The sequence below is a fragment of the Phyllobates terribilis genome, unplaced genomic scaffold (assembly GCF_046119375.1).
Source record: "Phyllobates terribilis strain yellow unplaced genomic scaffold, ASM4611937v1 Scaffold_13__5_contigs__length_258822181, whole genome shotgun sequence".
NCBI classification, from domain to species: Eukaryota; Metazoa; Chordata; class Amphibia; order Anura; family Dendrobatidae; genus Phyllobates; species Phyllobates terribilis.
Genome location: NW_027362773.1, coordinates 123,856,867 through 123,871,444, shown reverse-complemented (window position 1 = coordinate 123,871,444; position 14,578 = coordinate 123,856,867). Strand labels below are relative to the sequence as shown.

At 57.3% G+C, this 14,578-nt stretch overlaps 1 protein-coding gene across 1 annotated transcript in view; it reads left to right on the top strand.

Annotated features, from left to right (window-relative positions):
- Positions 1-303: 303 nt before the first annotated feature.
- The window catches only part of BATF2 (basic leucine zipper ATF-like transcription factor 2), a 39,134-nt gene continuing 24,859 nt past the window's right edge, over positions 304-14,578 (top strand). The window contains exon 1 of the mRNA XM_073657919.1: positions 304-369. Coding sequence (XP_073514020.1) covers positions 304-369 — 66 coding nt within the window. The remainder of the gene's footprint in view (positions 370-14,578) is intronic.

Genomic DNA, 14,578 nt, shown 5'->3' with positions numbered 1-14,578 from the left:
AGAGCCAGGAGAAGCAGTTTCCTACAGGTGCATCACCTTAAAGATTTTCTGGCTCCTTTCTTAGGTTCTTATATCAGATATTGACAATTACAATTCTCTGTACAGATGAATTTTTCAATATAAGATGCATTTTTTTTTTTTTAGAATAATGCATATTTTTTCTTAGATTTGTCTTTTAACCACTTGTATGTAACCTGCAGAAATACCCCTTATTTATTGGCGTCGCCATATATTTATTACAAATATAAGCCAATGTGCAGGTTGAATTCCTTTTTTTTTTTTTTCGCAATTTTTAATTGAAATATGAAAATTGAAGAAGACATCAGTGGGAGCACAGAAACGGCGACAACCTGTGGGACATGGGAGTGTGTAAGTGTGAAATTATTCTTTCTTGTGTTAGATTGTAAAAGCTTAAAATACATATAAGCTTTATAAACAGTGTTACTATTATTTATTCATTATTGTTAGTTAAATACCAGCTTTGATCTTTTATTTCTTCTCCTATGGGCAGGGGCAGACTAGCGTATTTTTGGTCCGATTGCAATCTGACAAAACATCGGATCGCACCCGGACAAATGTTAGTGTATGGGGGGCCGTGCACATGTTCGATTTTTTTTTTCCCTCGGGCAGGAAAAAACTCTGCATGCCTGAGTTTGATCCAATATTCGGATCTCACTCGGCCATGCAAGTCTATGGGTGCGTGGGAAATATCGGACTGCACTTGGATGACATCTGAGTGCATTCCGATTTCCGCTACATCACAGAATGGAGAAGATAGAGTATTTTTTTTTCTCCATATTCTCCACTCTTGAGAGAATTGGATCACACTATGATCATAGTGAGTTGCATAATCGCCCGATTCTCTCGGATGAGAGAATAAACGCTCGTTTGCACCTGCCCTAACATATGCCAATATTGTATAGTTAAAGGGGTAGTCTAATCTTAACAACTATTTTATAAAATAAAAAATATAGCCGATGCAGTCAGCTAATCGCTGGAGGCTCGGGTTCTGTAGCCATTGTCAATCAGCTAATATCTCCAGAAGAAGCTTTATATCGCCAAATATTTTCCTGCAATGGCTGTTGCATAGAAAATGAAGTATTATTTGGTGTGCAAATTGCTTCTTCAGAGAGGAAGAGGACTTGTACTCTATAGCGCCACCTGTTGGAAGCTGCAATCCTACAAGTCACAATTGACCCTTTAACGAGTCTTGCAATATGACTTAGAATAAAAGCCAAATCACAATCTCAATTTGCAGACACAGTGTTTCGGGCTATTGCCCCTCATCAGTGCAAAGTATGAGAACTGATTTGGCTAAGTGAGAGGCTCTGGACTGAGGTCTAAGTGGTAACGTTTCTCCTTGTTATTTGGTGGCCATTCAAATGACCAATGTAATACATGGCTGGGCTGAGTGCACGAGGTCAAAGGCAACTCTTTGGGAATGATACAGAAAGAGTTGCCCATATGGTATCCATATGCTACAATATGGATAGGGGTCCTATGCTACCTTAGCTGAGCATATGAATAAACTGACAATCAGTAAAAATAGGGCACTTGCAATAAAAATTTATGGTCAAGTTTGAGCTCACCTAGATATGTTGTATTTTCACAAACAAGAGCTTGACATACCTGTAATACCACATTTACTTATTGCATTCACATCACAACATTCTTGTAGCCTAGTACTTACTAATACTTGTAGCCTAGGTATTCCCCCCGAAGAAGCTAATGCGAAACGCGCGTTAGGGGTATCTGCCCTCACTCCGTCCAGGTTGTGCAGATGAGTATATTGCATATGTGGTGTGTGTTGATATTTGTATACCCCTGCACTAGTGGTTACTAACTTATATATAAATTATTAGGATGACTCTGGGTTGGATTCTCTAGCCACACATGGTTATACTCTCCATTGAATACCACATTGAGTTTAACCCTCAACTGGTGAGGTGGGGTTTGCCACACCCCAGGGAATTTTTGTTCGGCTGCTATTCATTGAAAAATGCTGATATGAGGATACGTGTCTCACTAGCTTCCATCCATTTGTGGGTGTCAAAAATTTGTTATACTCATGTGTAATCAATCGCCAATAAGAAAACGATTAAATCAAACGTGATCTTTGCATTTTCTGTAAAAATAAGAGATTTCTAAACACTGTGGTATAGGAAACCCCACATCACCAGTTGCGTGACAAAAACCCCACATCACCAGTTGAAGGTTAATATTCTATTGGTAGTGCACTTTATGCTTTATCTAATCACTGTATATTATTGACTTATATGCTACTACTGTATTATTGATTCTTATATGTAACTTCCTATATGTATCTTGTGGTAAGGATTGCTGATTACCCGGTATGGAAACTTATATTATTTATCAGACCACATTGACACTTTCTTTAGATGACATAATTTATATACTGGTCTTGAAAAACTCTATACTGGTTGTGTTAGTGCATATCTCTCAGCATAAATTATTGATAGGTTTCTGTTACCTGGATGTGTGAGGTCTCTGCTATTTCTCCCCTCTAATATTTTAAATGTTTATTATGAACTAATAAAAATGCACTATTTTTAATGTTTGGCTGTATTTAGCTTCCCTTTCTCATTGGATTTCTATATTTGATGGAAGGGCCGGTTTTGTTTTGGATTTCTAATACTTATTCTTGTAGCCTAGTACTTACTAGTACTTATAAATGTGCACAAAAATACTGCAAAACCCAGCATTAGCAACTTTGTTCTATATAGGCACCTCTGGGGAAACCCATGGGAGGAACTTATTGCTGGACCTGTCACAGTCACTTGATGCACTGAAAGAGCCCACTGTTCGTGTACCTATCTGTGTATATGTGTATGTGCATGTTGGCGTATTATATGTGTGTGCATGTCTGTGTACTGCGTGTGTGTGTGCATGTCTGCGTACTGTGTGTGTGCATGTCTGCGTACTGTGTGTGTGCATGTCTGCGTACTGTGTGTGTGCATGTCTGCGTACTGTGTGTGTGTGCATGTCTGCGTACTGTGTGTGTGTGCATGTCTGCGTACTGTGTGTGTGTGCATGTCTGCGTACTGTGTGTGTGTGCATGTCTGCGTACTGTGTGTGTGCATGTCTGCGTACTGTGTGTGTGCATGTCTGCATACTGTGTGTGTGCATGTCTGCGTACTGTGTGTGTGCATGTCTGCGTACTGTGTGTGTGTGCATGTCTGCGTACTGTGTGTGTGTGCATGTCTGCATACTGTGTGTGTGTGCATGTCTGCGTACTGTGTGTGTATACATGTCTGCGTACTGGATGTGTGCATGTCTGCGTACCGTGTGTGTGCATGTCTGCGTACCATGTGTGCGTGCATGTCTGTGTACCGTGTGCGTGTGCATGTCTGTGTACCGTGTGCGTGTGCATGTCTGTGTACCGTGTGCGTGTGCATTTCTGTATACCATGTGTGTGTGCATGTCTGCGCACTGTGTGTATGTGCATTTCTGTGTACCATGTGTGCGTGCATGTCTGCGTACTGTGTGTATGTGCATGTTTGTGTACCATGTGTGCGTGCATGTCTGCGTACTGTGTGTATGTGCATGTTTGTGTACCATGTGTGCATGCATGTCTGCGTACCATGTGTGCGTGCATGTCTGCGTACCATGTGTACAATGTGTGTGTGCATGTCTGCGTACAGTGTATGTATGTCTGCGTACCGTGTTTGTGTGCACATGTCTGTGTGTGTGCATGCATGTTTGCATATGTGAAGGGTGAGGGGGCAGCCTTTGCCCTGTGTTGTATACCTATATTTCTCTGTCGTATCTGTGCGTCATAAATCACGGTATGTGTTAAAAGGGCCACTGAGACTCTTTTGCCTGGGGCCCACGAAAACCTGGAGCCGGCCCTGGTTAAAGGGAATCTGTCAGCAGATTTTTGCTATTTAATCCGAGCATACAGCATAATGTAGGAACAGAGAGCCTGATTCCTGCGAAGATTCACTTGCTCAGCAGCTCGCTGTAGTTTCAATACAGTTCTTTATCAGCAGGAGATTATCACTGGAGGACTAGGTGTTGTGTGCCTAATCTATGTAAACCCTTCCCCTGTTGTTTGGCAGCTTGCTGCAGTGTACATAGGAAGCTGTCAGTCAGTGGTGTGGGCGGGGTTATACACAGCTCAGCATTCAGAGCTGTGTACAGTATTAGCTGCTACATTAGCAGTAGAAAAGACAGGGATTCCATCAAAACTGCACCAAGCAGCCCAGTAAGTGATACATCACTACAATCAAGGACTTTGCTCCTACATTGTGCTGCTCTCAGATTCCATACCAAAACCTGCTGACAGAGTCCCTTTAAGGGGAGCCCCAGTGGCTTAACCCTCACCTTACCCCACCATGCACTTTAGATAGCTGTTCGGCCGGCAGCTATCGTGTTCCCGATCACAGAGCGGCAACTTATCTTTTAGAAAACAAAAAGATTGGCAGTCTGAAATCAGACATGCTGCATCCTTATCTCCTCCGACATAATCTGTTGGGTGCCCCATTATAAAATAGACTGCTGGTCGAAACCGTCGTTACGTTCAGGAATGTTAGGGCCAATAAAATTGGTAATTGCGTAGACAGGCACTGTATGCCATTTTTCACTAGTTAATTGGTACGCTATATTTAAATTCCATATGGCTATCACTGTACATGGACAGGACGGCAGTCTAAAATGCTAATATGTAGTTGGCTCCGTATCAATCTAAGAGGTGCATCAAATCTCAATTTAATTGCATCTGGTACTCTATATCTAGTACTGTTTAGTGGTTGCAAAAGCAGCTAGAACTGCAGGACACAAACATTTGCCCCAAGACGCTGCATGCGCTCCACTGTCCCTATTTTGCGGGAGCCATAGTTCGCATTGTATCCAGTTCTCTCCAGGTTTTTCTGCTCATCTCCTGCTCCCTCCCTGAAAACAATGCAGCAACTCTGTGCTATGTGCTCTGTTTCTTAATCTTCTAAAAACTGCTGCAAAGTAAACAGAGATAACATGGGAGGCGCAGAGAGCTGGGGGAAATACTTTTTTTTATTTTCTTCCCTTTAAGAAAAAAGTTTTAGATCATGGCCAACCATTCAACTGCTGTGCACTCTTGTTTTTGGCCAGCACAAAAGCACTGATCAGCACAAGCACTGTCTATGTATGTATACTGTAGATATCTCAGGAGCTTTGGAAATGCAATTTTCTTTAAAAACAATTATCGCAAAATGTGTGTTCCAAAACTCAAATGGCCTCGTCCTGTCCTCCCTGAAACCTGGCGCTCTCCAAAACCGTAATGTACAGCCACACTATTCTTATTGCCAATTGTGAACATGCAATTTTTTTTAGCTATATGTAGCTTTTATTGGAAGAAATTTGCTCTCCAGATGGCGCTCCTCCCCTTTTGCTACGATTAAGAGCACGCACAGTGCACACGTAAAAAGAATTCCTTGTTATAGATTTAATCCCATGTGAAATAAAGTTGCTATACTTTTATCCACACAGGAGTGCGTGCCGGACTTCACTTTTCTCCTTCTCTTCTGAGCCCTGCCCAATGCCGAAACAGTAGTTTATGGCCACATATTAAGTATTTCCATACTCAGGAGGGGAGAGGGGAAATTCGTAACAAATAGTGTCCAACTTTTTCTTGTATTATCTCTTATGAAAATAAAAAAGTGACTGAAATTACTGTATTTTTCGGACTATAAGAGACACCGGACTATTAGATGCACCCATAATTTTGGGGAGGAAAATAGGAAAAAAATAATTTTAATGTTAAAATTGGGGGTCCGTCTTATAGCTGAGATCTAAATCTGTGCATGCACCACCTCCGGCGTCCATTTTCCTGAAGCCCACCACCGGGAAATTAATGTACAGAGTGGGGACTCCACTCCTGCTACACCGCTGACATTTTATTGAAGCCCAGGGCCTTCAGCCTCGCACTGCTGGGACACTCCCTCCATCCAGCCCAGGGCCTGCAGCCTCACACCGCCGGGACACTCCCTCCATCCAGCCCAGGGCCTGCAGCCTCGCACCGCCGGGACACTCCCTCCATCCAGCCCAGGGCCTGCAGCCTCGCACTGCTGGGACACTCCCTCCATCCAGCCCAGGGCCTGCAACCTCGCACTGCTGGGACACTCCCTCCATCCAGCCGAGGGCCTACAGCCTCGCACCGCCGGGACACTCCCTCCATCCAGCCCAGGGCCTGCAGCCTCGCACTGCTGGGACACTCCCTCCATCCAGCCCAGGGCCTGCAACCTCGCACTGCTGGGACACTCCCTCCATCCAGCCGAGGGCCTACAGCCTCGAACTGCCGGGACACTCCCTCCATCCAACCCAGAGCCTGCAGCCTCGCACTGCCGGGACACTCCCTCCATCCAGTCCAGGGCCTGCAGCCTCGCACTGCCGGGACACTCCCTCCATCCAGCCCAGGGCCTGCAGCCTCACACCACCGGGACACTCCCTCCATCCAGTCCAGGGCCTGCAGCCTCGCACCGCCGGGACACTCCCTCCATCCAGCCCAGGGCCTGCAGCCTCGCACCGCCGGGACACTCCCTCCATCCAGCCTAGGGCCTGCAGCCTCGCACCGCCGGGACACTCCCTCCATCCAGCCCAGGGCCTGCAGCCTAGCACTGCCGGGACACTCCCTCCATCCAGCCTCACATCGCCGGGACACTCCCTCCATCCAACCCAGAGCCTGCAGCCTCGCACTGCCGGGACACTCCCTCCATCCAACCCAGAGCCTGCAGCCTCGCACTGCCGGGACACTCCCTCCATCCAGCCCAGAGCCTGCAGCCTCGCACTGCCGGGACACTCCCTCCATCCAGCCCAGGGCCTGCAGCCTCGCACTGCCGGGACACTCCCTCCATCCAGCCCAGGGCCTGCAGCCTCACACCACCGGGACACTCCCTCCATCCAGCCCAGGGCCTGCAGCCTCGCACCGCGGGACACTCCCTCCATCCAGCCCAGGGCCTGCAGCCTTGCACCGCCGGGACACTCCCTCCATCCAGCCCAGGGCCTGCAGCCTCGCACCGCCGGGACACTCCATCCAGCCGAGGGCCTACAGCCTCACATCGCCAGGAAACTCCCTCCATCCAGCCCAGGGCCTGCAGCCTCGCACCGCCGGGACACTCCCTCTATCCAGCCCAGGGCCTGCAACCTCGCACTGCTGGGACACTCCCTCCATCCAGCCCAGGGCCTGCAACCTCGCACTGCTGGGACACTCCCTCCATCCAGCCCAGGGCCTGCAGCCTAGCACCACCGGGACACTCCCTCCATCCAGCCCAGGGCCTGCAGCCTCACATCGCCGGGACACTCCCTCCATCCAGCCCAGGGCCTGCAGCCTCGCACTGCCAGGACACTCCCTCCATCCAGCCCAGGGCCTGCAGCCTCGCACTGCCGGGACACTTCCTTCATCCAGCCCAGGGCATGCAGCCTCACATCGCCGGGACACTCCCTCCATCCAGCCCAGGGCCTGCAGCCTTGCACCGCCGAGACACTCCCTTCATCCAACCTAGGGCCTGCTGCTTCGCACCGCCGGGACACTCCCTCCATCCAGCCTAGGGCCTGCAGCCTCGCACCGCCGGGACACTCCCTCCATCCAGCCCAGGGCCTGCAGCCTAGCACTGCCGGGACACTCCCTCCATCCAGCCTCACATCGCCGGGACACTCCCTCCATCCAACCCAGAGCCTGCAGCCTCGCACTGCCGGGACACTCCCTCCATCCAACCCAGAGCCTGCAGCCTCGCACTGCCGGGACACTCCCTCCATCCAGCCCAGGGCCTGCAGCCTCGCACTGCCGGGACACTCCCTCCATCCAGCCCAGGGCCTGCAGCCTCACACCACCGGGACACTCCCTCCATCCAGCCCAGGGCCTGCAGCCTCGCACCGCGGGACACTCCCTCCATCCAGCCCAGGGCCTGCAGCCTTGCACCGCCGGGACACTCCCTCCATCCAGCCCAGGGCCTGCAGCCTCGCACCGCCGGGACACTCCCTCCATCCAGCCGAGGGCCTACAGCCTCACATCGCCAGGAAACTCCCTCCATCCAGCCCAGGGCCTGCAGCCTCGCACCGCCGGGACACTCCCTCTATCCAGCCCACGGCCTGCAACCTCGCACTGCTGGGACACTCCCTCCATCCAGCCCAGGGCCTGCAACCTCGCACTGCTGGGACACTCCCTCCATCCAGCCCAGGGCCTGCAGCCTAGCACCGCCGGGACACTCCCTCCATCCAGCCCAGGGCCTGCAGCCTCACATCGCCGGGACACTCCCTCCATCCAGCCCAGGGCCTGCAGCCTCGCACTGCCAGGACACTCCCTCCATCCAGCCCAGGGCCTGCAGCCTCGCAATGCCGGGACACTTCCTTCATCCAGCCCAGGGCATGCAGCCTCACATCGCCGGGACACTCCCTCCATCCAGCCCAGGGCCTGCAGCCTTGCACCGCCGAGACACTCCCTTCATCCAACCCAGGGCCTGCTGCTTCGCACCGCCGGGACACTCCCTCCATCCAGTCCAGGGCCTGCAGCCTCGCACCGCCGGGACACTCCCTCCATCCAGCCGAGGGCCTACAGCCTCACATCGCCAGGAAACTCCCTCCATCCAGCCCAGGGCCTGCAGCCTAGCACAGCCGAGACACTCCCTTCATCCAGCCAAGGTCCTGCAGCCACGCACCGCCGGGACACTCCCTCCATCCAGCCCAGGGCCCACAGCCTCCCACCGCCGGAACACTCCCTTCATCCAGCCCAGGGCCTGCTGCCTTGCACCGCCGGGACACTCCCTCTATCCAGCCCAGGGCCTGCAGCCTCGCACCTCCAGGACACTCCATTCAATCCAGGGCCTGCAGCCTCGCACCACCGGGACACTCCATCCAGCCCAGGGCCTATAGCCTCACATCGCTGGGAAACTCCCTCCATCCAGGCCAGGGCCTGCAGCCTAGCACCACAGGAACACTCCCTCCATCCAGCCAAGGGCCTGCAGCCTAGCACCGCCGGGACACTCCCTTCATCCAGCCCAGGTCCTGCAGCCTCGCACCGCCGGGACACTCCCTTCATCCAGCCCAGGTCCTGCAGCCTCGCACCGCCGGGACACTCCCTTCATCCAGCCCAGGTCCTGCAGCCTCGCACCGCCGGGACACTCCCTCCATCCAGCCCAGGGCCTGCAGCCTCGCACCGCCGGGACACTCCCTCCATCAAGCCCAGGGCCCGCAGCCTCCCACCGCCGGAACACTCCCTCCATCCAGGCCAGGGCCTGCAGCCTAGCACCGCAGGAACACTCCCTCCATCCAGCCAAGGGCCTGCGGCCTAGCACCGCCGGGACACTCCCTTCATCCAGCCCAGGTCTTGCAGCCTCGCACCGCCAGGACACTCCCTTCATCCAGCCCAGGGCCTGCAGCCTAGCACCGCCGAGACATTCCCTCCATCCAGCCCAGGTCCTGCAGCCTCGCACCGCCGGGACACTCCCTCCATCCAGCCCAGGGCCCGCAGCCTCCCACCGCCGGAACGCTCCCTTCATCCAGCCCAGGGCCTGCTGCCTTGCACCGCCGGGACACTCCCTCCATCCAGCCCAGGGCCTGCAGCCTAGCACCGCCAGGACACTCCATTCAATTCAGGGCCTGCAGCCTCGCACCACCGGGACACTCCCTCCATCCAGCCCAGGGCCTATAGCCTCACATCGCTGGGAAACTCCCTCCATCCAGGCCAGGGCCTGCAGCCTAGCACCACAGGAACACTCCCTCCATCCAGCCAAGGGCCTGCAGCCTAGCACCGCCGGGACACTCTCTTCATCCAGCCCAGGTCCTGCAGCCTCGCACCGCCGGGACACTCCCTTCATCCAGCCTAGGTCCTGCAGCCTCGCACCGCCGGGACACTCCCTTCATCCAGCCCAGGTCCTGCAGCCTCGCACCGCCGGGACACTCCCTCCATCCAGCCTAGGGCCTGCAGCCTCGCACCGCCGGGACACTATCAAGCCCAGGGCCCGCAGCCTCCCACCGCCGGAACACTCCCTTCATCCAGCCCAGGGCATGCTGCCTCGCATCGCCGGGACACTCCCTCCATCCAGCCCAGGGCCTGCAGCCTCGCACCGCCGGGACACTCTGTAACGGGTCTGGGAGGTGGAACCTCTGAGCAACGATACAAAGGGGCAGTCCTTGTAAGGAAGCGGGTGGCTCCCAGGGTAGGCGGGCAGGTAGTCACGGCAAGTGACGGGGACAGTCTCTGGGTAGAAGGGGAGGAGGTCACGGCAAGTGACGGGGACAGTCTCTGGGTAGAAGGGCAGGAGGTCACGGCAAGTGACGGGGACAGTCTCTGGGTAGAAGGGCAGGAGGTCACGGCAAGTGACGGGAACAGTCTCTTGACAGGCGGGTGGTCACGGCAAGTGACGGCTAAGCCTCCAGATAGGCTAGCAGGCGGGTAGCAGGTGGACGCTCCCAGGTGAGCGGGCAAGAGTCTCTGGACAGGCAGGTGGTCACAGCAAGTGATGGCTAAGCCTCCAGGTAGACTAGCAGGCAGGTAGCAGGTGGACGCTCCCAGGTGAGCGGGCAAGAGTCTCTGGACAGGCAGGTGGTCACAGCAGGTGACGGCAGAGCCTCCAGGTAGGCTAGCAGGCAGGTAGCAGGCGGACGCTCCCAGGTGAGCGGGTAAGAGTCTCTGGACAGACAGGTGGTCACAGCACGTGACGGCAGAGCCTCCAGGTAGGCTAGCAGGCAGGTAGCAGATGACCGCTCCCAGGTGAGCGGGCAATCAGATCCATAGACAGACTGGCAGGGCTGGTAGGCAGACTGTCGGACCGCAGGAATGCAAGTAGATAGACAAGTAACAGGCAGGTATCAAGCAGGATTCTGGCAGGTATCTGGTAACGGGACCTGAGGGCTGAAGCAGAGTGATAGGCTATGCAACAACATTGCTCGGGCACCTCCATTTTGGAGGAGGTGCCTTATATATGGTGAGGTCCTCCGGCCATTGGCCGGGGACTCCTTAGGACGGCGCGCGCGGCCCCTTTAAGAGAGGGGGAGCGCGCGCGCGCCCTAAGCACAGTGGCCGGGAGGCAGCGCGCGCTGCCAGCAGAGCGGGAGGAAGACGTCGGGCACGGAGCGGAGAGGTGGGGGGAACAGCGTCCCTGCCTAGCAGGAGGCAGGGACGCCGACGCTACACACTCCCTCCATCCAGCCCAGGGCCTGCAGCCTCGCACTGCTGGGACACTCCCTCCATCCAGCCCAGGTCCTGCAGCCTCGCACCGCCGGGACACTCCCTCCATCCAGCCCAGGGCCTGCCGCGTCGCACCGCCGGGACACTGCCTCCATCCATCCCAGGGCCTGCAGCCTCGCACTGCTGGGACACTCCCTCCATCCAGCCCAGGGCCTGCAGCCTCGTACCGCCGGGACACTCCCTCCATCCAGCCCAGGGCCTGCAGCCTCACACCGCCGGAACACTCCCTCTATCCAGCCCAGGGCCTGCAACCTCGCACTGCTGGGACACTCCCTCCATCCAGCCCAGGGCCTGCAACCTCGCACTGCTGGGACACTCCCTCCATCCAGCCCAGGGCCTGCAGCCTAGCACCGGGACACTCCCTCCATCCAGCCCAGGACCTGCAGCCTCACATCGCCAGGACACTCCCTCCATCCAGCCCAGGGCCTGCAGCCTCGCACCGCCGAGACACTCCCTTCATCCAACCCAGGGCCTGCTGCCTCGCACCGCCGGGACACTCCCTCCATCCAGTCCAGGGCCTGCAGCCTCGCACCGCCGGGACACTCCCTCCATCCAGCCGAGGGCCTACAGCCTCACATCGCCAGGAAACTCCCTCCATCCAGCCCAGGGCCTGCAGCCTAGCACCGCCGAGACACTCCCTTCATCCAGCCCTGGTCCTGCAGCCTCGCACCGCCGGGACACTCCCTCCATCCAGCCCAGGGCCCGCAGCCTCCCACCGCCGGAACTCTCCCTCCATCCAGCCCAGGGCCTGCAGCCTCGCACCGCCGGGACACTCCATCCAATCCAGGGCCTGCAGCCTCGCACCACCGGGACACTCCCTCCATCCAGCCCAGGGCCTGCAGCCTCGCACCACCGGGACACTCCATCCAGCCCAGGGCTTACAGCCTCACATCGCTGGGACACTCCCTCCATCCAGTCCAGGGCCTGCAGCCTCGCACCGCCGGGACACTCCCTCCATCCAGCCGAGGGCCTACAGCCTCACATCGCCAGGAAACTCCCTCCATCCAGCCCAGGGCCTGCAGCCTATCACCGCCGAGACACTCCCTTCATCTAGCCCAGGTCCTGCAGCCTCGCACCGCCGGGACACTCCCTCCATCCAGCCCAGGGCCCGCAGCCTCCCTCCGCCGGAACACTCCCTTCATCCAGCCCAGGGCCTGCTGCCTTGCACCGCCTGGACACTCCCTCCATCCAGCCCAGGGCCTGCAGCCTCGCACCGCCGGGACACTCCATCCAATCTAGGGCCTGCAGCCTCGCACCACCGGGACACTCCCTCCATCCAGCCCAGGGCCTGCAGCCTCGCACTACCGGGACACTCCATCCAGCCCAGGGCTTACAGCCTCACATCGCTGGGAAACTCCCTCCATCCAGGCCAGGGCCTGCAGCCTAGCACCGCAAGAACACTCCCTCCATCCAGCCAAGGGCCTGCGGACTAGCACCGCCGGGACACTCCCTTCATCCAGCCCAGGTCTTGCAGCCTCGCACCGCCAGGACACTCCATCCAATCCAGGGCCTGCAGCCTCGCACCACCGGGACACTCCCTCCATCCAGCCCAGGGCCTGCAGCCTCACATCGCTGGGAAACTCCCTCCCTCCAGGCCAGGGCCTGCAGCCTAGCACCGTAGGAACACTCCCTCCATCCAGCCAAGGGCCTGCAGCCTAGCACCGCCGGGACACTCCCTTCATCCAGCCCAGGTCCTGCAGCCTCGCACCGCCCGGACACTCCCTTCATCCAGCCCAGGTCCTGCAGCCTCGCACTGCCGGGACACTCCCTCCATCCAGCCTAGGGCCTGCAGCCTCGCACCGCCGGGACACTCCCTTCATCCAGCCCAGGTCCTGCAGCCTCGCACTGCTGGGAAACTCCCTCCATCCAGCCCCGGGCCTGCAGCCTAGCACCGCAGGAACACTCCCTACATCCAGCCAAGGGCCTGCAGCCTAGCACCGCCGGGACACTCCCTTCATCCAGCCCAGGTCCTGCAGCCTCGCACCGCTGGGACACTCCCTTCATCCAGCCCAGGGCCTGCTGCCTTGCACCGCCGGGACACTCCCTCCATCCAGCCCAGGGCCTGCAGCCTCGCACCGCCGGGACACTCCATCCAATCCAGGGCCTGCAGCCTCGCACCACCGGGACACTCCCTCCATCCAGCCCAGGGCCTACAGCCTCACATCGCTGGGAAACTCCCTCCATCCAGGCCAGGGCCTGCAGCCTAGCACCGCAGGAACACTCCCTCCATCCAGCCAAGGGCCTGCAGCCTAGCACCGCCGGGACACTCCCTTCATCCAGCCCAGGTCCTGCAGCCTCGCACCGCCCGGACACTCCCTTCATCCAGCCCAGGTCCTGCACCCTCGCACTGCCGGGACACTCCCTCCATCCAGCCTAGGGCCTGCAACCTCGCACCGCCGGGACACTCCCTCCATCAAGCCCAGGGCCCACAGCCTCCCACCGCCAGAACACTCCCTTCATCCAGCCCAGGGCCTGCTGCCTCGCACCGCCGGGACACTCCCTCCATCCAGCCCAGGGCCTGCAGCCTCGCACCGCCGGGACTCTCCATCCAATCCAGGGCCTGCAGCCTCGCACCACCGGGACACTCCCTCCATCCAGCCCAGGGCCTGCAGCCTCGCACCACCGGGACACTCCATCCAGCCCAGGGCTTACAGCCTCACATCGCTGGGACACTCCCTCCATCCAGTCCAGGGCCTGCAGCCTCGCACCGCCGGGACACCCTCCATCCAGCCGAGGGCCTACAGCCTCACATCGCCAGGAAACTCCCTCCATCCAGCCCATGGCCTGCAGCCTAGCACCGCCGAGACACTCCCTTCATCCAGCCCAGGTCCTGCAGCCTCGCACCGCCGGGACACTCCCTCCATCCAGCCCAGGGCCCGCAGCCTCCCTCCGCCGGAACACTCCCTTCATCCAGCCCAGGGCCTGCTGCCTTGCACCGCCGGGACACTCCCTCCATCCAGCCCAGGGCCTGCAGCCTCGCACCGCCGGGACACTCCATCCAATCTAGGGCCTGCAGCCTCGCACCACCGGGACACTCCCTCCATCCAGCCCAGGGCCTGCAGCCTCGCAACACCGGGACACTCCATCCAGCCCAGGGCTTACAGCCTCACATCGCTGGGAAACTCCCTCCATCCAGGCCAGGGCCTGCAGCCTAGCACCGCAGGAACACTCCCTCCATCCAGCCAAGGGCCTGCGGCCTAGCACCGCCGGGACACTCCCTTCATCCAGCCCAGGTCTTGCAGCCTCGCACCGCCAGGACACTCCATCCAATCCAGGGCCTGCTGCCTCGTACCACCGGGACACTCCCTCCATCCAGCCCAGGGCCTACAGCCTCACATCGCTGGGAAACTCCCTCCATCCAGGCCAGGGTCTGCAGCCTAGCACCGCAGGAACACTCCC